The 26,730-nt window shown below is 37.2% G+C and overlaps 1 protein-coding gene across 1 annotated transcript; it reads left to right on the top strand.

Annotated features, from left to right (window-relative positions):
* The first annotated feature begins 384 nt into the window (after positions 1-384).
* Positions 385-25,590, top strand: LOC134679151 (heterogeneous nuclear ribonucleoprotein A1-like). The gene is made up of 10 exons (XM_063538021.1): positions 385-520; positions 932-1,082; positions 8,843-8,952; positions 9,757-9,866; positions 10,912-10,999; positions 14,036-14,222; positions 14,772-14,914; positions 15,707-15,851; positions 18,610-18,704; positions 25,382-25,590. Exons 2-10 carry the CDS (start codon positions 938-940, stop codon positions 25,430-25,432), a joined length of 1,074 nt encoding a protein of 357 aa, XP_063394091.1. The 5' UTR covers positions 385-520; positions 932-937; the 3' UTR covers positions 25,433-25,590.
* The last annotated feature ends 1,140 nt before the right edge of the window (positions 25,591-26,730 follow it).

The following is a 26,730-nucleotide window of genomic DNA, read 5'->3' as shown; positions in this document are numbered from 1 at the left end:
ATTGACTTGGTCTCGCTGCAGAACTACTGTATGATTACTGGAATTATATATGAAAAAATAAAAATTAATAAATATACACTATTTAAGTAAAAACTAATGTTTCAAGAAAATAAAAAATTTTAAGATGGTGATTTGACTTTATTTTTAAGGCGTTTTTCTAATCTTTTTTAAACCAAAGCTTGACTCTAGCAATTTTATACAACTATAATGGTGGCGCTCCATGCTTTTTCCGCTTATAATCCCGTGATATTATGATACAAGGAACGTTATACTTTATTCACTGAAACAATAAACGTAAATTATTCACTATCCTTGATCTTTTTGTAAAAAACCAGTAACTAAATTATTTCGCAATTTTTAATTGGCAACACCAATAACCTCACTTTTTACATTAATGGCGGGTGCGCTTGCGTGATGCCGGCTGCATGTTATTATTGCTTTTAGTTTGGCGTCTTTTCGTTTAAATTGTAGCGTCGATTGTGTTCGCCGTTTTAAACTCATCTCCACGTAAATTAAATAAGTAAGTGTCAGTGATTCCATATGTTAATAAAGTATTGTTGAGTGTGAAGCTCGAGTAGCGGTGTAAGGTTTCGTGAATTTTCCATAGGAAGCGTAAGCAATAACGCTACCATGCCTATGGCGCGGGTGGCTTGTTTTGATGAATATTAAGTCGCAATAGTCAAAATTGGCGAAATAACGTGTTATTTCCACTTGAAACCCGGTGTATTAATTGATTTAGCCATCTACGATGTTTCGCGCCCAAGCGTTAATTGCGTCCTTGAAGCGGAGTCGGCAAGTACTCCGATCGATCGTTAAAGTTCGCGTCGCGTCGCTTGTTATTTTCAGATGTGCCCCAGATCAGTTTATCTGGATATCGATTGGATTTTGTGTGTGCAGTATGTTCTGAAAGTAAAGGTTTATGTGTTTTTAGTTGACTATGGTGGCTCAAAAGCGAGGTCGCGGCGCGAAGGCCCAGGCGGCGAAGAAACAGGCTGCGCAGGCGGTAGAAGAGGTTCCGGAGGAGGTGGCGGAGGCCGTGGAGCCCGAGGAGAACAACGGGGACTCGGAGCAGGTTGAACAGGGTGAGTCACGCGGCTACTTGCGAAGTACCTACACCTACCTACCTCACGCTTGATTACCGTTATCTCTTTTAATTTGCACGTAGTACGTTTTAGACCACTCGGTTTTTGTTGGTAATAAAGTGTATGGTAATTTTTTCATACATCATTATTTGTATATTAATGTTATTGCTAAATAATCAATATTTATCACATCAGTCTGATAATCAATTATTAATTTGTTGAAAAGTAGATTATTACTAAAATACTTTTGTATTTAAATGTAACAAGTGGTCTAAAGCAGTGTGAATTTTATTAAATAGTTATTTTTTCGTAGCTTCTGCAAAGGCCCAACCTGTTCCTATTTGTTTTTGTGTCAATGACATGCTCTTAGTTGGCAATATTAACATACACCTCTTGCTTTATTGACGATTTACTCAAGTAAATTGTCAAGTAATTTGTGTTTTACTCCATTATTTCAATGATAGTGTTGTAAACAAAAGTTTTTTTATTATCCCCATAATTTTTATCGTCCCATAGGAAATTTGAATTTCGCGCCTTTTTCTACTGACAAAGTTGTTTGACCCGCTATAGCTGTTCTGTCTTACACATTATCAAGCATTTCCTGTCTCACAGAATCTTCTTATTTTCATTTACCTGTCATCTCAAAAATTGTATGTGCACTGTCTTCTTGGCATTGACCTTATGAAACAAGCTGTTTTTATATAGCTACTTCCATTTTCCTGTGCTTTACATTCATAAATGCGAATTTTTGTTCCCAAAGTACAAACAGCAACACTCATAACTGTACATTGGTGGACCTTATTACAAAAGGCAACCACCGATGTATAGTTAACAGTGTGGGCAACGGTATACAATTTCTGCAATTCCCAACAGAAGATACAAAATTTTTTGCTATGACCTTATTCTATCTAGAATTTAATTAGTGTTATTTGATTATCAAAGTTATTAATCTATTGAGCACATTATCAACTATACCTCTCATGCCAAATTATAGCCCTTAGCCACTTGACCGTCCGACGATAGCATAGTATCCGAAAAAAATATGCTCTTAACCGTCCGCGGGAACCTTACTATCCAAAGGGGTGGAAGAAGGAATTGATTTCAGAGCCATCTAATGGAATATTTCGGCATTATTTACTAATTTTCTGTGTAAAAAAATGGGGCGTGTGTCGCTAAAAAACCACGGACGGTTGACAGGAAAACAGTCTCGCGGGCCGGACGGTTGAGTGGTTAGATAGTTCTTTCAAGTCTCTTTTGGTTAGGTTTAATTAAAAAAAATATTGAAGAAATATAGGCTACATTCCTACTAGTCAAATCGGCTTCTTTTTTAGAACTGTCAAAACGATTTGCTAATATGGAATTTATATGATAACGAATGTAGTGACATCACAGTAAACTCACCTACTTTTTATATTTCAATCCGATTTATTAAATACAAATTGTGTTTAAAAATATCTGCTATCTATGTTTTTCTAATAATTATCTGGTGCTTTATTTTATGCACGGTTTGAAATAATTTATTTTAAGTACAGGCAACATCCCTATTAAATGTTACATTCCTAAATAATTAAAATATCTAGAGTCCGCTGTTCTCAGATAAATGTATGACATTTACACTTTGTCATTGGCATCATTGTGGATGCAATGCAGACTTATCTTGGTCTGACTCTACAAAAATTTTACGTGACAGCTACTATATATAAATAACTGTCAAAGGGACCATCATTGGAGAGGTATTGACATAAGGACTGTTCAGTTTACTAAGCGGACACTCTTACACCTCTTTTAATCGGCGAATTTAAAATCAATTGACGTACAGCTCATAACAATATAATCAACAATCCCTTATTTATCAATTGCTATATATTTGTTCCCATAATAGTCAAATATTTTTCCCGAAGGACCGAACAAATTTGGAACATAGCAAGTTAGTTCTGCAATTAGGATGCACAGGCTAGTATTCACTGCGAAAAATCGTAAATATGTACAAATTTTCCAAGTTAAACGTGAATAAAATAATTAAAACATTTGGAGAGCATCATATGCTTGAAGATTTTACAAAATCCCGGCACAGAAGCGGCCCGGCCAATCCAGAAACAAAAGTATTGTCATGCGGCTGTTAAAATCAATAAATTACTTATCGGTTCGCGAAATTCCTAAGACAGCAGGCGTTAGAGTAGGCACAGATTAAAATATAAGAAGTATGTACAATAAATGGACCCATAAAAAGAAAAAAATGGACAAAAGAAGTACAGAGCAGCGAAAGGAATCGAAAAAAAGAAGCGTCAAACTGTACTACATTTTACATTAAGATAAATTTCGTAGCATTTTAATGGACAAAGGAAAATGCGTAAAATGTTGCTGTAGTACGTTACCAATGGCCCTGATGCTACCATGCCGTTGTAGAAGATCATATATTCGACGAGGAGAGTAACATCAAAATTGACCAATTCATGAAGAAAGTCCTTGTCTGGCAGGCAATTGGTTCCTGTGGCCTTAAAAAGTTTGTTCTATTTTGCGACATGAACTTTGGTTGCGACATTTACAGAAAATAATACATCTAATAACGAGTACTTTCCGTCTATCAGACGCATAATGTCACCTCTTCATTTCGGCCTGATTTGGCAAGTGCCCACTATGCTGGTCAGAAAATGAAGCTACTGAATTTGAAAAACATTGATTTCGTTCAAAAACAAGTCAACTCATCTAATTGCCCGGAGCTCCACTCCATCGAGTGGCACTAGACCAATGTGAAGATGCGCTTAAAAAAGGGTAGATGAGAAGCTAAAACATTGAAAGAATTCAAACGAATGTTGTTTACAACTTGTCAAAAAGTGTCAAAAATTGATGTGCGGGCACTAGAACGGCGCAACCGTGTAAAAGTACGAAAATCTTACCGATGTTATTATATTATACTATATTTACATTAAAATGTTTTGCGTTGGTTTCCGTTTTTATTATATTTATCTAAATAAAGCGATTCCAGAATTAGAAAAATGTAATTTATACTTTTTTGTGTGTCCGCTTAATAAAATGAACAGTCCTTAGAGGCCTTGACGATAGAGGTGTTTTGCACCTGGACAGCTCCGTATATCTGAAGTCTCATCACTTTATTATAGCTTGTCATGCACCTCCCCCATGCCGTAATACTAAGCCTTCAACTCCTTTCGCAATAACGCACTTGCTATTTCATAGATATACATTTATCATATAATCAAAAATGTGACGTTTTCAAGCAAAACTTACATTCTCAGTATAGACAATTTCAAATATTGTCTATACACTACGTACACCACTTTAATCACTACACCTTATAAAACAAAGTCCTCCGCCGCGTCTGTCTGTGTGTTTGTATATTCGCGATAAAATCAAAAACTACTGAAAAGTTTTTAACGCGGCTTTCTCCTCTAGATAGAGTGATTCTTGAGGAAGGTTTGTGTATAATGTGTTAACCCGTGAAAAGCCAGGGCGGGTAACTAGTAATAAAATTATGTTATGCTTTATAACAAAAATAGGTGAATTCATTACTCCTATGATATACAATATGTACGAGTATATTAAAAGCGGTCACTCACATACTTTTAAGTCAAAAATTGGTCGATATGTTTCATTCCATCCCGAAAAGCAATATCCCCTCTCCCCTAACCCTCCCGCCGCCCCCGCCGCCGTCATCTGTGCCGAGCAATTGGTCGTCGAGAGTTGAGGCCAGCAGTCTACGTCGCTCCCCCAACGCGTGCTCTCGATTAAGCTCCTCGGTATTCAGTGAAACATGTGGAACAATTATATAATTGAAATATGTGAGTGAACGTGTTTTAAGGTGGTTCGCCTAGGTTACTCAAAACTTAACTCTCGCTAGATGGCACCACTTTTGCAAAATTTCAGATTTAATTTTTTTGTGAAATGGTCTTGGTATTTGTATACTTAAAAGTATGTTTCGCGCACTCTTTAAGTAAATATTGAACTATTAAAATAAACATTGAATACTTCATTGTGCAAAAACCACCTTTTTAATTCGACGGAGTGTTGCTGTCACGCTTTTTCCTACTATTACTCACACATGCAAACAGTGTTTCCGTGATCCTTGTAGTAGACAATTTCACACAACGTAAGTAAGTTGCAATAGCGTAACGGTATGTTCGTGGAAATACGTGCAAGAGGATTGGGGTTCAAGACTGTTGCGAGTAGGTAATTTCTTTTTGTTTCTCCTTTGTGTTATCTTACCTTTAAACGAGCAATTATTAGATATATAATTATTTATTTATATATTTGGATGGTATCAGAAACGGCTCTAACGATTTCGATGAAATTTGCTATAAGGGGTTTGATCTCTTAGCTAGGTCTATGAGAAAACGCGCATTTTTGAGTTTTTATGATTTGTAAGCTTTGGTCGGTCTCCCAGATATTCAATCTCCGCTTGGCAACTAATCCCAGAATTGGCATGCGCACTAGTTTTTACGAAAGCGACTGGCCTGACCTTCCAACCCAGAGAGTAAACTTATTTGGATTAGTCCGGTTTCCTCACATTGTTTTCTTTCACCGAAAAATAGGTATCGGTGTATAAATAGGTAGGTATCAAATGCTATTTCGTACAAAAGTTCGAAAAATCATTGGTACGAGCCGGGGTTAGAAGAACCCGCGACCTCCGAATTGCTTTCCGCTAGGCCAGCAGCGCTTCCCCCACATACTCAGTGTTATCAGGTTTTTTAAAAATCAAAAACGATTAAGTACTTATGAAAGCAGAAGAATATAAATGATCGTATTAGATTTATAATTGTTACATATTTGCCGTAACTTATTTTTAAAATGTGTTTTTCAATTAAAAGACACGTCAAGATTGTTTAGGTACCTTATTTCTAATGCTAAAAAAAACAAACTATAGTAATAATTGTGTTTTTCATTCATAGACAAAATCCATTATTTTTAACCACAGGAAATTTTATACACTTCTTTTTAGGGTTCCGTACCCAAAGGGTAAAACGGGACCCTATTACTAAGACTTCGCTGTCCGTCCGTCCGTCCGTCCGTCCGTCCGTCTGTCACCAGGCTGTATCTCACGAACCGTAATAGCTAGACAGTTGAAATTTTCACAGATGATGTATTTCTATTGCCGCTATAACAACAAATACTAAAAACAGAATAAAATAAAGATTTGAATGGGGCTCCCATACACCAAACGTGATTTTTGACCAAAGTTAAGCAACGTCGGGAGTGGTCAGTACTTGGATGGGTGGCCGTTTTTTTTTTTTGCTTTTTTTTGTTTTTTTTTTTGCATTATGGCACGGAACCCTTCGTGCGCGAGTCCGACTCGCACTTGCCCGGTTTTTATTGCAGTGAGGATGTCCTGATTGTAAAAATCAGAGAGAGTATAATTTCTAATTACCTTTGTAAAAATAAAAGAATACGTGTAGCCCATACTTAATAATCGATTTATGATAATAAGAAAAATTAAATAAAAATAAAAAAACAATACGAAATTTAGGTGTAACAAAAATACAAAAAGTTATGTTCCAGCATACAATGACTGGGGATCGAACCGGGAATCTTCCGTTTGCAAGCAAAAAAACGACTGTTTGCATAACACGCCATGATAGTTCTTAGCTAAGCTGACGAACTTCTCGCTTAGGTCAATTAACTACCTGTCAAATATCAGTGTCAACAAAATTGCACTAAACATGACGGCACTCCAAATTCGAGCCGTGGTCAGCCCGGCAACGTCGGAAATGGTATGGCAACGTCGCAAATGTATCTGTACACGACATTTGTGACACACACATACGTAAAATTGATGAAAAGTTAACTATGATTTTTGCATGATTTCTGTATGAAACATTGTTTTCCTGTTAATTTCGCGCAAACGAATATTCGAAAGAAGATAAATGCAGAAATATTTGTGTACTAATAGTGTGTAGTTACTTAATGAGCTTTGATTGAATTTTGTATGAAAAGCGAACCACCTTAATATATTAAATATGTCTGTGTCTCAAGGAAGTTTAGTTCTTTTTTTATAATATCCTATTTTGTGATTGACATTTAGTACTATACATATATATACAGGGCGTCCCACAGCTATGCCACATGGAGGGTAAGTACCCTGAATATTGTAGATAGAACATTTTGCTGAAAGAAGACATTATTTTAATTTAAAAAACAATTTAAACTGCATTCATAGATTTTTAAATAATTACATGGTTGAACCGGGAATCGAACCCGCTACACGGAAAAAAAAACATCCTGTAGCTTTTTCATACCAATCGAAAGGCTTCATCATAAGGATTATTTTTTGCTAAATAACATAGTGTCGGTAATAAAAAGAAACCCATGAATTTTAGCATTTTTAATTCAAATCAACCAATTTAATTTATCAAATGCTCAAAATGAGTGTCATTCTGTTAAAATACAAAGCCGCTCTCTTTTGATTATTTCGCTAAATTTCACGTCTAATGTTAAAATTCATGGTCTTCCTTTAGTTTCTGACACTATGTTATTTAGCAAAAAATAATCCTTATGATGAAGCCTTTCAATCGGGATGAAAAAGCTACAGGATGTTTATTTTTCTCGTGTAGCGGGTTCGATTCCCGGTTCAACCATGTAATTATTTAAAAATCTATGAATGCAGTTTAAATTGTTTTTAAAATTAAAATAATGTCTTCTTTCAGTAAAATGTTCCATCTACAATATTCAGGGTACTTTCCCTCCATGTGGCATAGCTGTGGGACGCCCTGTATATATATATTATTATACTCTTGATTGACATTATGATTATGGACTTTAGATTTTCTGTCTTAGTAAGAACATAATAAAGGAGAAATTTAAATCCAAGAGTTTGCTTATTGCAATAAGGCGGTTTATACGGTAGAAATTCTTGTCTATAGTGCTACCAGCATTGCAAGTAATAAGTTTAATAACTATTAATTAAAAAAATTAAAAACCCCCTACGCACAAAAATGCTTTATATCATTTTGAAAAAGGGCTGATACTCTTCAAGCTATTGCATCGATGTATATCAAACAGCTAAGAAAGTCGCTGTCCCGTAGGCAATCGCATCGAAACCGGACCATCTCTTTGAAGGTTATGGCTACTATGCCACACACAGACATTGTGTCAAACTTATAAAACCTCTCATTATTTGGCGTAGGGGTTAAAAATTGCATATGTTTGTAACGTCGCGCTTTTCCTAAACACTATGAAGTGTGTATCCGAACGAAAAGGAACGTACGCTCCGGACGTATACAGTCAACAGCAGAAGTTGCTAAGTTGGCCAGGTGTTCAAAATGATATCGACACAACTTTATTGTTAAGAGAATAAGAGCATGTCAATGCAACTTTTGCTGCTGACTGTACCATCGCCCATACTGTTAGCTGTACATCGGTGGACCTTATGCCCTTTGTAATAATGTCCACCGATGTACAATTAGGAGTGTTGCTGTTTGTACGCTCGACCGTAAATATTAGTTTTAAAAGTTACGTGCACGCTCGGTGCCAGGTTGCCGAGGCGTTAGACTGTAACCCCCTTATTCAGTGTGGTGCCGGCATCAGAAAAGAATAGCACCACCCCATCTCGTCCCGTGGGTGTCGTATAAGGCGACTAATGGAAAACTGGCGACAGATATAAAAAACCCCCTTATTCATAGAACTTTACGGGTCTGATATAGTTAACTATGTTTTATTCAAAATTACAGATACGGACAAACGATTATTAGGTAAATGTGGTTTGTGGCGCGTTTATGAATAAAGGGGTAAGACATTAACTTTGTGTGCAGGCGATGAAGGAGGCGCCGGTGACGCCCCCAGCGAAGAGGCCTCGCAGGCGGAGGGCGAGGCCGCTGAGGCCGGCGGCGAGGCACCCGCCGAGGAGCCCAAAGAGGAAAAGGTACGTTAGTATTTCAGTCAAATATACCAGGGGTCACCAATTAGTTTCTTCAGGGGTCCAATTTTTCAAAATAATATGACCATCGTGGTCCGTTTCTACTTCAGTTTATTAAATAAGTATTAAAATAATGTAGGTCGCGGTCCGGATTCGGACCGCGGTCCGCCATTTAGTGACCCCTGAAATATACTGTTTAGTATTCAGAGTTCTCAAGGCTCATAGTGATTCCTCCGATGTTGCGTTTGTCCATGGGCGACGGTGACCGCTAACCATTACGCACTACTCGTTGCTAACTATCACATAAAAAAAACGCCATATATTACGAGATGTGAGTCATCTTATGACATATTATATCACATATATGAGTCATTCACTTTGACACGTGGTTTTATGCTAAATAAGATTAGGCTAATAGCATTGCTATATAGCAGAAATCTCTCTTTAGCAATAAAATTGTTATGTCAGAATAATCCCTATCCTCCCAAGTCCCGATGTCCTTTTAAAAGGACAAAATTAAATCAAATTTTGAACTGTAATAGAATAAAAGTAGGATCCAAATCAAAAACTGCAACAACTGCTATATCCACTCATTACAAGTGAACACTCATTATTCGCCTGAGTGGACGCTCGAGTTGAGCGTGCAGCGGGGCGAGGCGTGCGGCGTGCATGTTAAACAAATGCAAACGTGTACGAGCGGCCTTAGTGCACGCTGCTCAGATCACTTGTGAGCCCGACGCCACGCTGCACGCCCCGCCGAACGCTCCGCTTCGAGCCTCCACTCAGGCCTTACACTAACAAAACTTGTAGGTGGAGTCCGGCAAACTGCTGGTAGAGAACCTGCCTGCAAGCTACCTCTTCGACTACCAGGAGAAGCTGAAGGAGCTCTTCTCCAAGCACGGGGAGATCAATGCCATCAAGTGAGTATAAGTTGGATATCATCTCATCCGCAGAGATTTTAACCGGTTACCTTCCTATATAGTCCTCGGTAGATGGCTGACTCTATACATTTATGTATTAAAGTGTATAATGTATTGGAACAACAGTTTCTACTGGGGCTCTGTATCTCATTATATACATACTTTTTGTAGCGACATATGAGCGATTTAACCGATTCGGTGCTGATGACACGCCTGCCGTGTCATCAATGTTTTTTATGTGTGGCGTATGACACGGGAGGAGTGTCATCATATTCTATGGCGCATGGCATGGCTGCCGTGTCATGAAATGATTGTTCCGCGCCACTGCCAAAAGTTTTCAAAAATGGAACACGCAACGAATCGGTTAAGATTTATAACGCCCCTGTTTTTAACCCTTTAAATTTTACAAACCTTAATTAGTTTGTTTTAATCCTTGTTATAAGTATAATTGTTTATTGAGGCTTGTAAGAAAAGTGTATAAATGTGCTACACATGTCTAACGCCATTTTTTTGACCTCCAATTGATTTTAAAAATGAGGGGTACTATAAAGCGACTGTTTTGATACTGCGTTTCATTTATGTGGCTACAAAAGTTATGTATTATGGCTTTAAACATAACTGATATTCCCTATTTTCTTTGCGATATTTGATATTTAAAATTTTTTACTTTGCCGAAAGTTTCATCCGGTTACAATCTCTGCTAGTGTGATTTTTGCATCTAATAATTAACAATAAATAACATTCAAATATCAGTCTTTCAATATTATTAATTTTAAACACTTTTAAAGTTTTCTTAATTTGACCTTTGTCATCTTATATTTATGTTTAACATTCAAATATCAGTCTTGTTCTATTATTAATATAAATATTACAAAGTTTCATTGAGTTGACCTAATGTTAAAGTAATAATTTTTACATTTATTTTAAATTTCCTCCAACGAGAGGCTATGAGAACTAATATTATTTTTTTCAAATGTTCTCCAAAGCGAGGCAAGGGAAAGCGAGCCTTGTGGATACTAACTAAAGCATTTCTCTTTGTTTTTAGACGTGGTCCAATCATTGTTACCGAACAGACCATAACGCCGACACTCTCGGCTATAGTCGAATTCAAAAACAAAGACAGCCTGGATAAGGTAATTTTATACAATTTTATAATTAAAAATGTAGCATAGACACACCTGTTTGTCAACGGGTGTTTTGCTTAGTCTATTCCAAATTTTTCAAACACCCTTATATAGAATGAGTATTTGAATGTTGTAATGAAATGTGAATGTGTGTATGATCTATTGTGATCTATTTGACTATTTTAAATCGCACCGTCGCTAAAATAATCTAATGAAATGGGTTCGAACCCCGGTCGAATAGAAAGGAATGCAGATGTAGTGCATAATCATTGTTTTCCATAGTATTTTCTCGGAAACGTTCGTATTTGTCATGCTACTCCAGTCAATACCAGTACTTTTTGTACCGAGACTGATTGAAATAGCAAGACACATTCGTACGTTTCCGTGAAAATACGATGGAAAATAATTATGCACTAGGTATATCTGTATAATATGCGCAAGTTTTATTCAAAATAAATAAAACGAAAAACATTTTATTGGTTTTTGTTGAGTTTTCTTAACAACAGGTCTGGATCTTCTTTTAAGCAACAATTATGCTAGTGTCAGAAGACCCCACTTCCGAAAAAGCAAGAATAGAAACCAATATTGTTTGTGTATATATACCTAAGAGCCTAGTGTGCACGTTGATGGGCTCTTAAATACTAGGTCAAAACAAATAATGTACTTTATTTTGTTTTAATCATGTTAACATTATTTACCATTACAACATAATACTCTTCCTTAAAAAATGCTGTGTAAACGACGGCCCCTGTGTATCAAAATTATATTATTGTGATAAGTTTACTGACGTCGGACCGCCGACCAAATCTTCAGAATGAAGTTATTTATATTTACTCTAAAACTGTACCATAACATAACCAAATATTTTTTTCATTTGTCCTGAACTTACACATTTTACACAATGATGCGACCAGTCTTGGGTTGTTATTTATCACACCAATCGATCGACGGTAGAATGGAACAGTCGACGTCGATCGATAGTTTCTACCGAGACCAATAAATCGATTGATGTCGACTTCCATTCTACCATCGATTGGAGTGGCAGATCAGGATCACCATTCTCGAGTATCGCAATATTTTTCGATTTGTGTTTACTTTCGTCCTAATGCGATCGGTCCGGTTTAGAATAGATCTGTTTTCGTGGTAACTCTTGGCTATCGAAATGAAGAGACCAGCCTCCCTAGTGAAAGAATATTGGTTTTCTTTATATTTGGTGTACATTTTGAGCGATCGGACATGTTATCAGGTAAAATGCGATCTCCAATGTAAGACTGACAAATATTCGTATTACCGTTCCCTAAATACACCACTGGAGTTAAGAAACTATAGAAAGCTACAAGCAAATTCAAATTTTCTCTATCGTCTAGCCGTCCACGAATTACAACTTAGACAAATGTAATTTTGTCAAAATAATGATTTAAAATACAGTCAGTTTATTACGATTTAAAATATATTGGAATGTATGGGAAACCTTTTTAAAGGCCTCTGGGCTGTTAGAGGGTATGGAAACTCTATGGTCACGGAATATCTCTCTAACAGCTCTGAATTTCTGAAGAAATTGCTGCGTGTGTTCATTTTGTATTTTGTTTTGTAATGGGGCGTTTGGCATTGAAAGTGTTCAGAGGGGACGTAAAGCCAGGAAAATATTAGCAAAAAAAGATACGGCGCGCCGCGCGAAACTTGTGACGGAAGATATGACATTCGCGCAAGGTACCCACCTTAGCTACTCTGAAAATACATGTACGGATAAGTACGAGCATTATGCACGATAACTAAATGACATTATTTAGATGACATTCTGATGGCAGTGTACGATCGAATTGGCCTGTTTACTATTCCAATAGCACCGTTGTTATCGATCGCTCAAAATTTGCACTACAATGTAAACACAGCGGCAACAATGAGCATACAAATCGTGATCTAACAATACGGGTCAATTATTCGACGATTATATCGAGGTAAGTTGAGATATACCGTAAATCACTACATCTTATAAAACAAAGTCCCCTGCCGCATCTGTCTGTTTGTGTGTTTGTATGTATGTTCGCGATAAACTCGAAAACTACTGAACGGATTTTCATGCGGTTTTCACCTATCAATAGAGTGATTCTTGAGGAAGGTTTAGCTGTATAATTTGTTAACCCGTGCGAAGCCGGGGCGGGTCGCTAGTAAAATTACAAGATAAACAAGTGCCGTGAACCACGGCGGCGCTTTTTCTCTATTCAATTTGAAGAAAAATATAATATCTCTAGAACTATTCTTGATCGATCGATCGATTAAAAGAGAAATATCTGTCAAAACTACCAATTTTTTGACTTAAAGTCTGACCAGGTATAGTCTGTACTGCCTATTGGAAATAATATGGAACGATCATGTGTCTATCACATAGAAAATGTATGGTGTAGTACTATACTTTAAAAAAAAACAGACTATAGATGAGATTGTTTTTCTAAGAAATTACTCTTATTAAACAAATATTGTAATCAAGTTACCAATAAAATAATCATACTACTATCTGAATGATGTTTTAAGATAAATAACCTTATCCTTTCACCAATGTCCCAAAAATCTGGTTGGCTATGAGACGGTTATCCCACTGTCCCATTGATATGGTTCCGATTGCAGCGTCGTATGATTTTAAAATTTATACCTTAAATTTCACGTTCACGGAAATATACTTTTTCTTTTGGTACGGGGCTGGAAAATTAGCTACAAAAATTAAAAGTGTGGTAATTTCATCAATATGTAATGTCATGTTTCTATGAAAATATGACGTTTATGACTATTTTGAATTTTCAGTTTCCAAGTGTGCATAATAAATGCATAATTTAAATAGTGTATTTTAAAAACCAAGGTATAAATATAAGCTATTTAAAATAGATATCATACATATAAGTTAATTCTCAAATAAAATAGAATCAACGTATGAATTAAACATCAATATTGATGAAAATTTCTCGACGAATCAACTCGGAACAACCAGTGTGTCCGTGAACGTGAAACACAGTTGTATCCCTCAAACCCTAACCCCCACTATCCCAACAGGCCCTCTCCGAGCAAGGGCGCGTCATCGACGGGTCCCGCATCTCGGTGGCGGTGGAGTCGCGCGCCGAGACCGCCGTGCTCGTCGGCGTGCCGTACGAGGCGGGCACGGAGTACGTGCGCCGACTCTTCAACCAGTGCGGCGACGTCGCGCACATACACGAGTTCAGCAAGACCAAGTACAAGATCCGTGAGTATACATTAAATATTCGGCCATTTTGATCGGTTGTCACACTCGGCCTTCCTGATCGAGTGAACGTTTTTCACACTCTGGCACCCTGAATACTGAATGACTACACACCTATTCTCACCGGTTCAACATTTTGTAAGTCAATTAAAATGGGCGATATCGTCGGCCTAAGTCGCAAACCTCCTAACTCCATTTCAAGGAAATTAGTAATTGCTACCTTGGACAACAATACTTATAGTCGCAAATCTCGTAACTCCCCCGGAGGGGTTACGAGGTTTACAACTTAGGCCGACGATATGTAACTTTTTCAAATTTGTATTATTCATCTTTTTTACCGTATATTAGAAGTTGGGTGTATTTATAATCGTTTGGGGCTGCCTAAAGTAAGCTTTTGGTTACCAATATACAATAATAATAATTATAATAGACAAACGCGAGACATCGAGAAACAACGTTGTTTTTTTGCCTGGAATGTACTTCTCTATATTTATGTTTTATGTGATAAAAAAGAAAAAAGGGTCAACTGACCGCAAATGTCTCGTTCCACAGTCCGGGTGACGTTCCACAACAAGGAGTCGGTGGAGAAGGCCCTGAAGCTGGACCGCGAGCTGCGCGTCAACGGGTTCCTGGTCACCGTCTCCAAGTACCGCGACGAGGACGAGCAGAAGGCGCACTCCGCCAACGCCAACAAGGTACCCCTACTCGAATTTAAACTGTTGTGAGAAATACTAACATTGATTAATTACAAGTGAATAATTAATAAAGTGAATTATTAATTAGTAATTGAATAATTGCGAGTGACTAAAAACAAGTGCGTCTAAACCGTAAAATTATCCAAGGTACCCTACTCTACTTATACTGGCTCATGTTTAAACGAGGGGTCGTCCAGAAATCATGTGATCATATTTGCCCTATTTTTGACTGCCCCGCCCCCTTGGTGATATTTGGTGATTTAACGAAAACACATTAAAAAACGTTCTTGTTTACATGGATGACATTTGATGAATTTCAATGTCTTGTTCAAGAGTGCTCGTTGACAGTAAAATAAATTAGTATCACTATCACTGTAAATCCGCAACATGGCGAAAACCAAATACAGATGTAGTGCATAATTGTTTTACATCGTATTTTCTCGGGAACGTTCGTATTTGTCATGCTATTTCAGTCAACGCCAGTACTTTTTGTACCGATAATGACTGAAATAGCAAGAAACGTTCGTACGTTTCCCTGAAAATACAAGTTTGTCTACATATATATACAGGTCGTCCCGAGACTATGGGACATCAAGGGAAAGTACCTTAAATATCGTAGATAGAAGATTTTGTCTTATCTACGATATTTAAGGTACTTTCCCTTGATGTCCCATAGTCTTGGACACCCTGTATAGTCCTCCTCATCGTTTTCGATGACGGCGACCCTAAACAAACATCATGGACGTTGTCTAGCGTGAGTTGATGTTATGATAGTGAGTGTTGGTCCCGCAGAACAAGCGGCAGCATCCGCAGCAGCAGCAGAACCGCAACGCGAACGCCAACACCAACGTGAGCCCCAACGCCAACCCGAACGCCAACCGCCAGAACAACTACCGGCCGCGCGGCGGCGCCTTCAATGCTCGAGGCAACTTCAGAGGTACCTATTTGTATTTATTGCTATTCACATGTACAGTGAAACCTGGATAAGTGGGATCTCAAGGGACGAGCAAATTTGTCTCACTTAAAGAGGTTTTCCACTTACACAGGCTCCCAGTTTGCCAGGTACAAATAAATTTCTGTCTCATTTACAGAGGGTTCCATTAATAGAGGTGAGAATAGAGTATATTTCAGTTATAGAGGTGGTTAATAAGATATTTAGTAATTATCTTTAAAAATAAATAAGATAAATTAATCCTTGTCCCTAAATATTTTTTAAGTCTGTTTAAATATTTTTTTGAATTTATTATGAATGATTCTCCAAAGGATAGATATTTCAAAATTAAATTAAATTTGATACGGACTTCATTACGTATTAGAAATTTAATAAATGATTTTTTTTTCGTGTTACTTTTACTTATCAAAATTTCAGCTTTCGTTTCGATGGTTTTAACTACTTACATAAATTAACTAAATCAAACTTGAAGTTGTTTAGCCTCGTGCCGCCCAAGAAAAAAAACGCAAGATCAGCTAAACGCCCAGTGTGCAATATATGAGCCATAATATTTTGAAGTCGTAACTGCCCACGCACTTAAAACATTTTTTTTTTACACAAAACTCGAGCAGGATTTTTTTTATTTTTTTCTGGGTATAAGTGTATAAAAATGAATACAGTAAACTGAATTCCACCTTCGTATCTTTTGTTCATTTAAATGCACATTGGGTTTTTGATTGACGTTATAAAGTAATAAATATATATTTTTTTTAATCAACTTTAAGGCACGTAATTGCGATAACGTAGCCTCTGACTATTATTATTCTGCTTAAATAGTTACATAATAAGCCACGTCAGTCAAAAATAATTAGAAAAAAAAAAATTAGTATTGGGCTACTTTTTTATGTATGTTAACATTCATATTTGACATCGAAATGCTTTATAACAAGGGCTGAAAAATAGTTAATAAACTTCCTTAACATACAACTTAATATCCTTCTTAATTATATATAAGTTATTGTATGTTTGCTGTGTTTCAGTATCACTGCCTTCGAAACTTTATTTTTCACTAAGACTGTAAATATCTGGTTCATCACCAGAAGGTTAGTATCCAGGATCACAAATTTTATTGTGTGATTGCAAAAAGTCTTCCAGCTCGTATTCAACAAGTAAATCATCATGCAGACCTAAAATAAACTATCAAAAAAGAACCTTCAGTTGTAGGTTATATTATGTATTTTTATAACAGTTGTGCCCAATGTGCAATATGATGAACATAATCTTACGATTAAGAAAAAAAAATGTTTATTTGTGCCTTTGTAAAAAAATAACAGTATATTTCAATAAAACAAACATTTAGGATAATTTTTATGTCACTCTCTAAACGACAAAAGCCATGATTCATTTAATAAATTAATATTATATACCCATGTGTCGCGCGTGTTTGAATAATTGCGGAAGTACAACACTTGTCTATGAATATCTGTCAAACCTCAGCTGTCAAAATGATCGCCACTGAACCGACCATTCACGACTTCTAGGTAAATTCGAATTATGCGCGATAATTTAAAACTTACATCTGATAAACTTTTATGTACAGCGTATTGTACACTGGGCGTTTAGCTCTGAATTTAATTTCTAAAGTCTGGGCAGTTATGCTGAGTGTCACTTTGTACAATGTATTGCACATTGGGCGGCACGAGGTTAGACACAATTAGGCAAATTCGGAATTTGCGGATAGACTAAGAGTTAGTAAGAATACGGAAATTGTTCAATGAAGTCCAAGTTAGAGAGGTCATAGATTGACGTTATCTCAGATATAGAAGTCAATTCCCTATAAAATTCTAAAAAAGAATTAGGAAAATGTAATCTTATAAATATATTCTCAGTAAAAGAGGTAAAATACACTCTCTGTCTCAATTATAGAGGTAAATATGACTATAAAATCACAACAACGAATCCCAGTTATAGAGGTTAGTTTTTTCTCAGTAACAGAGGTAATTCAGTGCTAAAGTGTCGGGACCGCACCATGAGTCCCAGCTATAGAGGTTTCTCACTTATCCAGGTCCCACTTAACCAGGTTTCACTGTATTACAATCACGCTCAAATACGCAGGGGTACACAAATGACACCTGCTGTTATAACCGGTGATCGTCACGGACGGTGCCACACTGCCGGATTCAGAATAAAAATATGTATTAATATGGACATGAATGTTCGTGACTTAAATGCCGCAATATTGTAAAAAGTAATTCTATAGAAATATTTTATATAACATTTTTAAGAGATCAAGAGTATTTCATGGAATTTTTTATTTAACTTTTATATCACTTGTGTCACTGTGTATTAGCTTGTATTTTATTATGCCACAGGCTCCTGTTTGTACTGTACTGTATAGTTCGTAGGTTTCAAATAGAGCCCGACGGCTAATCCTATTGTCTATTGTTAGTAAAACTGCACGTGCTACTTACCTGCGAGAAAGGGTCTTAAGTATTCTATTTGGCACCTGAGCGCGGGCTAGTCCAACGCTCAAAAAACCAGTGTAGGTGCGCTCTCCGATAACGCGCCTTTGTTACGCATCCCGATGACACATCTTAGACTGGCCGGTGTAGCGTTCGACTCGCCGGTGCTCAGTAACCGAAGTACTGTACTTTTTATGCAGGTGGTTGTGGCACGGTGGTTTTACTTAACAATAGACAATAGGATTAGCCGTCGGGCTCTATTTGAAACCTACGAACTATAACTAATGAGGTCCCAATTGCAGGCGGTCGCGGCCGCGGCGGCTTCCCCACGCGCGGGTTCCCGGCCCGCGGCGGCTTCGGCGCGCCCGTCAACAGCTACGCCATGCCCGGATTCATGGTGAGTCCACAATACACATGTGTCAGATATTGAGTACTACAGGCTGGCACGGAGACCTAGGCCCTTGGCATGGCACTTGGAATTTAGGGGGCCCCATCACGAAACCATTGATAGATTGCCTGGGCCCAAGCCAACGAAAATAGTTTTGACCCGGACGCTACTGGTGACTTAGGTTGCCAGATTTTTTTGAGATAGTATTTGGCGGTTTAGAGGATCAAAAAGTCAAGAATACACATAAAAAAAGTATTTCTTTATGTCTTACATATTTTTTGCTTGTTCTAGTTTCAGTTTAAAGTAAAGTATTTTAGCATAGGTACTTTATGTGTTTCGTATCTATTTACTTTATTTTTTATTATATTTTCTATATTTCGTAGTTATTTACTATACAAATCAAATCAAATCATCTCATTTATTCGTGATAAACTATAACATACACAAGTAAATAACAACAAAGAAAGTTAAACATAAAATAAATAAATAGTTTACCACGAAATGGTCCCGCCTCAGCATAAAATGCTAACCCAAAAGTCAGCGCTGATCTTCCGGTGAGACCATTTGTGGGTCACGAACGCAGCTGTACGACACGGCCCCATCATAAAACAGAATGCGACTTGGCGGCGGAGAGTGGATGGGCGGACGGGCAATCAGCGCCATCTGCCGGCCAAGCAGATGTCAAGAGGTCAAATATAGTAAAAGTATGTCTGGCAACAGTGGCAACCCTACCGGTGGCCGTAACTGGTAGCCTCTGGTATAGTGCGGGGAAATGCTAGCATCTATTGAGTTTTACATATTCTAAGTTATTCAAAAATTAAATCGGGTTTAATTTCGTACCGCCAGAGAGAGTTTGAAATAGAGAGTTGCTGTCATGGTAAATTATAGTGCGTCAAGCAAATCTTGTCAGTAGCAAACGGCGGCAAATTTGAAAAATCGCGGGTTAGCAACACTGTGTTCGAATAATTCGAAAATCGCGTGTCATCTGTGCTTTATCTGTGGAATGTGGATCGCGAATGACAGCCATCATCTTTGTTTACATTCTGAATCGATTTTATTTCAAGAGATATTTCTGCTGTGTCACCATGAAATACCAATATATTAAATAAGATTGTGCTTAATCAAAGCTAAGATGCCTACAATGCCTACGGTGGCAACTGAGAAATCTAATAAAATATTAAAATCCAGTAGTAGGACATCTACCTGCTGAAGCAATGATTTTATCCATACATTCTTGTTTAACGGCATAGTCCACATCTAATTTTATTTTGAGATCTTCAAATTAGTTATTTTTTTTTATCAACATCACACACCGCTTTTAAATTGTCCGTCCATACCTATTAATAACAATTTCAAACATTTTCAATAGAGAATCCGCGAGTGACAATTTGAATTGACGGGCGCGCTCAGCGGAAAAAAAGTTTAGGTTCGATGTACATTGTACATTGCTGCTTTTCTTAGCGCAATACTACTCTTTGAGTGTTGCCCTACTTTAGTTTGCTTTACATTGCTACTGACAAGATTTGCTTGACGCACTATATGTAGCTACAGTACATTTACTGCCATCTTTCGACAGAAGATTAAAATATTAAGGACCAAAGTCAATTGGCATTCTAACAGTTTTAATCTTCTGTCCAAAGGTGGCAGTAAATTGACAGTGGCTACATAATTTACTTTGACAATCCGCCTTTATACACTTATTCCCTTTGGTACCACCCAGTGTACAGTTAGCTGCAGAGATAGTGGAACAAATTGATATGCAGGGGGGTCAGTCATCTCTGCTGCTGAATATACATTACAGACGCACAGTTTCCACGGAATAGTCAACCTTTCTTAAAATATACTAAGTAGCATTTCTTTAGTCTCGTCACATATTCAAACAAATTCCAACCCAAATAATAATACAATTAAGTTCTAACTTCCATAGCACACTTTTATGTATGGTGGGAGGCACGACGTTAAACAGAAATAAACTCACAATTTATGTATGTATTCTTTATTGTACATAGAAAATTAAATAAGGTAAACAAAGTTAGTCAGTTAAAGAAACACAACAAAGGCGAACGTATCCCTGAATGGGATATCTTACATACATTTTGTTCAATTTAATTTTGTGTTAACAAAGGATACTTAGCTAATAAAATGTTTTCAAAAAGTTTGTGAAGAAAGTTAAAGGGAAGACCTCAAATGTCCAGTCCTTTATATTGAGCAAGAACAATTTTCAACAACAAAAAGAACAATTACGAACAAAAGAACAATTTTCGACACCTACAACAATAACAATTGAATCACTCGAACGGCGACTGTGGCTTAATTTTTTTATAAGTCAAATAACATATATTAACTGACAACATATTACCTACTAAACTATTTATGAAATATACTTATAAAGAAATTGGGCCCTATTTGTCATGGTGTCATGGATGCTTGCAGCATTTCCCCGCTGTACTAGGGCTGCATTTCCACCAGAGTTGTGGAGGATGCGAAGCGAGGGTAGTGTTTGTTAAGAACCTCAAGAATCACTTCATTTAACTATCCTCGCTCGTCGTGAAGTGATTCTATTTGTTCTTAACAAACACATCGTACGGTATGCATCCTCGCACCTCTTTGGTGGAAACGCGGCCTAATACTTTGCGCGAGCACAGAAGAAATAATAGTACTACCGTACAGAGGGACACTTCATATTCATACAAACCCGAAGTTTGACAGAGGTTCAGGGTCGAATCATGCTATCCCTTTTTAAAGATCCACTTCGGGTCGTTGCGCCACTTGTTGCGGCAATTTAGGGTTGTCCAAATTCAAGTGGTTATCTTATCTGTGGCTATGCACGTAAAAGGAAGTCAAGTGGTGCCATGCCAACCCTAATAATTGCTCGGAGCAATGCTGAGCCGAACGGAGCCGAGTTCAACCGAAGTCAGGTGTGTCTCCCCACTGGCGCGAGGAAGCTGCCAGCTCTTCGGCCACCAGATAAGTCGACCAGTCTTTTAGTAAGCTCTTTGAAAAGCTACAGAGCGATAGTCTCCAACGGGCCAAGAATCTCAACTCCAAATGGCATAACAATATACTCGGGACCGAGACCCTTTCGGAGTTCAAACTTTAGGGTCTATAATAACTTTCTGATTGAACCATTCTTTTCATAAACTCCTCGTCTTACCCTCTTGGTACGTTTTGATGCCAAACTTATTGATTATGATTACTAAAGTGGCATCAGTGCCGATCATCTTTTACTGATATACTTGCTTTCACTATCGCTTATATCGACATGTTTCCCTACAAAACTGATCTCAATATTTAATTGTATTTAAACTAAATCAATAATTCACCGTGACCAATCACGAAACCAATTATGCATTTATGCTTTTAGATACGCTTCACTCTAAAAAATACTCAAAGAATAAATAGCAATTTAGTTCATCAGCCGTATGCGGCATTTACGCCTCAACTATAATAACATTATACGGGTGTAATGTTTAGGTGAAAGGGAGCGTGCATGAACTGTAGAGGGCAGCACAGGAGCCGTCAGATTTGTGTAAATGTGATGTTTATGCTTCCGATGTAGCTCACAAGATGGCGCATGTGAGGGTCTGCCATCTTGTGGCCTGAAACATAAACATGTACATTGCCAAATCGAGTGCTACCATTTACCGTTCTCGTACTTTTTCTTGTGCATAGTAGGTTCTGCCATCTTGTGGGTTACATCGAAGCCTAAGATTCGCATTTACGCCTCGTGCCAAAAATCCTACGGCTCCTATAGGCTACATTCCTACTAGTCAAATCAGCTTCTTTTTTAGAACTGTCAAAGCGATTTGCTGATTAAAGACATATATGTAACTTCGTATAAGATGAATAAAGTCTAAGGAAAAAACGTGCCTCGGAAATCAAGAAATAGTCATTCTCGGACTGATGCCGCACACACCTTTAGCCTATGCTCGGCTAGATGGCGTGACGACGCCATTTCATATTTAACAATTTTAACATGGAACATGGATCAAAATGATATAAAAATAATAAAATAATTTATCCATATATATAATTTTTTTGGATAATTTTATACGTTTTAATTTTGTGTTTTAGTCGTGTGTCGATAGGCAGTAAATTTACTGTGACTACAAAATTTACAATGACATACTACCCCTGACCCCTCTATACTATCTATTCTTTTTGCTGATATGGAATTTACGAAAATGAATGTAGTGACGTCACGGTCAACTCGCCTACTTTTTATACATATTTCAATCCGATTTATTAAATAAACATTGTGTTTAAAAATAACTGGTTTCTATGTTTTTCTAATCATTATTTCGTGAATGGTGTAAAATAATTTATTTTAAGTAGAGGCAACTTCCTTATGCTGCCCCCTGTAGTTCATGCCCGCTCTTGACACGAAATTGATACGCAGCAGTTATAATTCTGTAAAATTTAGGGAGGTACAGTCAGTGTCGTAAATTACTTGTATGGCGTACAGTGTACACCATATTGTTTGTATGGCGTACCGAACTATTTGGATGCAACCTGCTATATGACGCTGACTGTACACTGGTTTTAGGGTGCCATCATCATTCATTCATTTATTATCCTACATTTGTATTTGTACAGTCACCTGCAATAATTTGTTACACAGGCTACAAAAATATCTGACACGGTCTTTTTTGTAGAGCCATAAGAGGGTGTCACATATTTTTGCGGCCTTCGAAGAGTAACATATTATTGCAGGTGACTGTACGTTTTAATTTTTTCTTATTTTCATAAATTGCTTGCATATATTTTATACAAATTTTACTTGCTATTTTCGTCTTGTCTAACCTCATGTAAATATAACATTTAAGCTGTATTTTTTTGCAACAATTTCAATAAGTGCTTTATTTTTCATTTTGCATGCTCATATTTTTGTTATATTTCATATTATTTTAGTATACTTCGAAAAGAGTGCATAGAAAGACGTGCAAAGAAATGCAGTGGGATCTTATTGTGTGATCTGACAGGTTTAGTACAGTCGGACACCGGACACGTATTCAATACAAGTTATACAGAAATCGTATATTGCGAATACAGAAATACAAGTTGTCGAAATTTCGAAACCTTGTTTCAATAACGTATTAAATGAATAGAAAATGCACGAAAAATGGCGAAAACTTACCTTAAAAATAAACAATGTTTGACGCCCAATATTGAAATTTTTCAAGGCTGTATTAAAATATAAAGGATCGGTGTTTAGGTCCGACTTATTAAATCAGACACACAATAAGAGCTAAACTTAGTTGAAATTATTTGAGTTGTCTATTAAAAAAACTACATTTGTAAATACGATACTCGATAAAGTAAGGACGCTAACCACGAATAATTACGTACATGAGCGCCTGTTCATATCTCTACCCCACGGGTGTTATTTTATTGCTGTTCCGCCGATTATGCCGGAGCGGGACAGCGCTGTAATTACGCGCGTGTGATAGAGATAGGAACACGCGGGTCAATGTACGAAATACGTCGTGCTTAGCGCCCTCACTTTAGTATCTAAACCTCAAATAATTTCTAAATCTACTCTGCTTTCTTTGCCGTTAATATTCTGTGCGTTCTTTTCAGAGGTACCCGTTTTAGATTCGACACGACCGCAGGTAACATTTGACAAACACTCCAAACCGTTTCGCATTCGAACACAGAATAATTATATAGTACGGTCAAATATTTCTGGCCATTTGTAAATTGTATGTTGGTCGTTACAATTATTACCTCGCTGGGTCCAAACACGTTTAATAGTTTTCACTTCTCGTGCTCGTTAACTTGGTGTTTAATTAATTGTGCATAAAGTAAAATTATCTATTACGACCTTTATTGACTTAGCAATAAAGTCCTGCGTCTGCCATGCTGCTTACCACTCCTGTATCCGCCGGCCGCAACGCCACAGAACAATTAATAGTACTACCGTACAGAAAGGAAACTTCCTACAAAAACGAAGTTTGACAGCGGTTCAGGGTCGAATCATGCTGTCCCTTTCTAATATATGGCACTATCCCTTTCGGCTATTTAGGGTTGTCAAAAATCGAGTGATTATCTTATTTGTGGTCGTGCACGCAAAAGGAAGTCAAGTGGTGCCAACCCTAATAATTGCTCGGAGCAATGCTGAGCCGAGCGGAGCCGAGTTTGACCGAAGTCACGAGTTTCGCACCCCTGGCAACGCCCCACGCGTTCTTCTTCTTTAGTCTTGAATAAATACGGTAAAATATCCTCAAATATTTGATAGTTCTGTACATTTTCCTCGCAATCAAAGTGAAAAGCAGAGTACATAACTCTGGTATGAATGCCCATTTTATCCGAGGCAAATTATCGGTCCGAGCGTACGCGAATCGCTTAAGGGCGCCCGCTAGCGTGGGCCAGTGTAGACAAAATCGTCCCACGCGTCCGCGCCAGTTACCAACGCTCATACTATTTTTCGTAAACCCGCTCCGTGTTGGCGCGGGCCAACTAGCGGACGCCCTTATTTAGTGCATTTAATCTTTTATCATCATTATTTTCTCGGGGACGTTCGTATTTGTCATGCTACTGCAGTCAACCACAGTCCTTTTTGTACTGACTGAAATAGCATGACACTTTCGTACGTTTCCGTGAAAATGCGATGGTAAAGAATTATACACTACATCTGTACCCTTGTTGTATAACGTACTATTATTAATTTATTGTTTCTCCCGCAGGGCGGTTTCATGAACGACGGTCAGCGGCCTAACAAGCGGCCCCGGCTGTAAGCGGCCCCCGATCCGTGTGTGTGTGCGTCCTACAGACTACAGTGACATGTTACTTGCAGTATCATATAATAAATCTAGCGAATTGTATTTACATAAGTGCATGGAATATAGGAGTAAGTTATTGTCTTTTTGCAGGTAATAAATACTATTACTAACAATTAGTTGTTTTATTTCCAAACCCCGTTGTGGATGTCGCAATTATGTTCGTTGGTACCCACCCAAAGTACAATTTTAAACAAATAATTTTATGTTAGCACAATTCGCCACTTCAGATTGGCGAAAATATTGTATAAGCGGTTTTTTTTAATTAAAAAAAATGTAGATATTACATCCATTTAATTCAAAATAAAAAGCGCTGCTTAAAAATAGGTTTTTTTTAATTAAAAAAAATGTAGATATTACATCCATTTAATTCAAAATAAAAAGCGCTGCTTAAAAATAATAGACAAAAATTCTAAAACAACCTTTTTTCCCCAACTTCGCCTTATAATTTTTTTAGTATGAAAATTATAATAAAATTTATTCTAAATCCTAAATGTTGAATACGCCCTTGAATCCCATGACACATTTTATAGTGGAATTATGCATTATAAGACAATGGAATTATGATTGAGGCGAATTTAGGGTATATTATTTTTGTCAACCCTTAAAATGTTCCATGAACTGCCACATTAATAACGGGATTTGTTATTTCCCATACCAAATAAACATTCTTTTGTCCTATGAATTTCACTGACGTGTTACTGTATATCATAAATTTATTGTATTTACATAAGTGTATGAAATGAAATTAGAAATAAGTTATTGTCTTTTTGCAGATAATAAATTTATCAATTATGAGAGGTTGTTTTATTTGAATGTCTCAATTTATCCTATTGTAGAAGAAACATTATTTTCCAAAATCTAGCGAATTGTATAATTACATAAATAAATACAATTCGTAACACACATTGTATGTAAGGTGATAAAGAGTCATTGTCGGTTTGCAGTTTTAATGTGGTCAAGACCGTACATAAGGGAAGACCGTCTACAAGCCCCCGTCGCTTTAACTCTTGCGTTTGTTCACATACCTACTCCCATACTCCTCAATATTAGAATCTTGTTCGCCGGGTTTATTAGCATCAGAAAGAATAACGCAAAAGTACGCGCAAGATTATTTCTGGCACTCAACGCGGTATAAAAATGAAATAAACGGACATTTTACTTCTTTATTTTACAACATAAAATGCTTAATTTAGAACCATTAATGTGTGTGGCATCTCTATAGTATACTTGCTTTTAGGGTCGAATCGAGTCCC

Source organism: Cydia fagiglandana, chromosome Z (genome assembly GCF_963556715.1).
Source record: "Cydia fagiglandana chromosome Z, ilCydFagi1.1, whole genome shotgun sequence".
Taxonomy (NCBI): Eukaryota; Metazoa; Arthropoda; class Insecta; order Lepidoptera; family Tortricidae; genus Cydia; species Cydia fagiglandana.
This window is presented reverse-complemented; position numbering and strand designations above follow the sequence as displayed.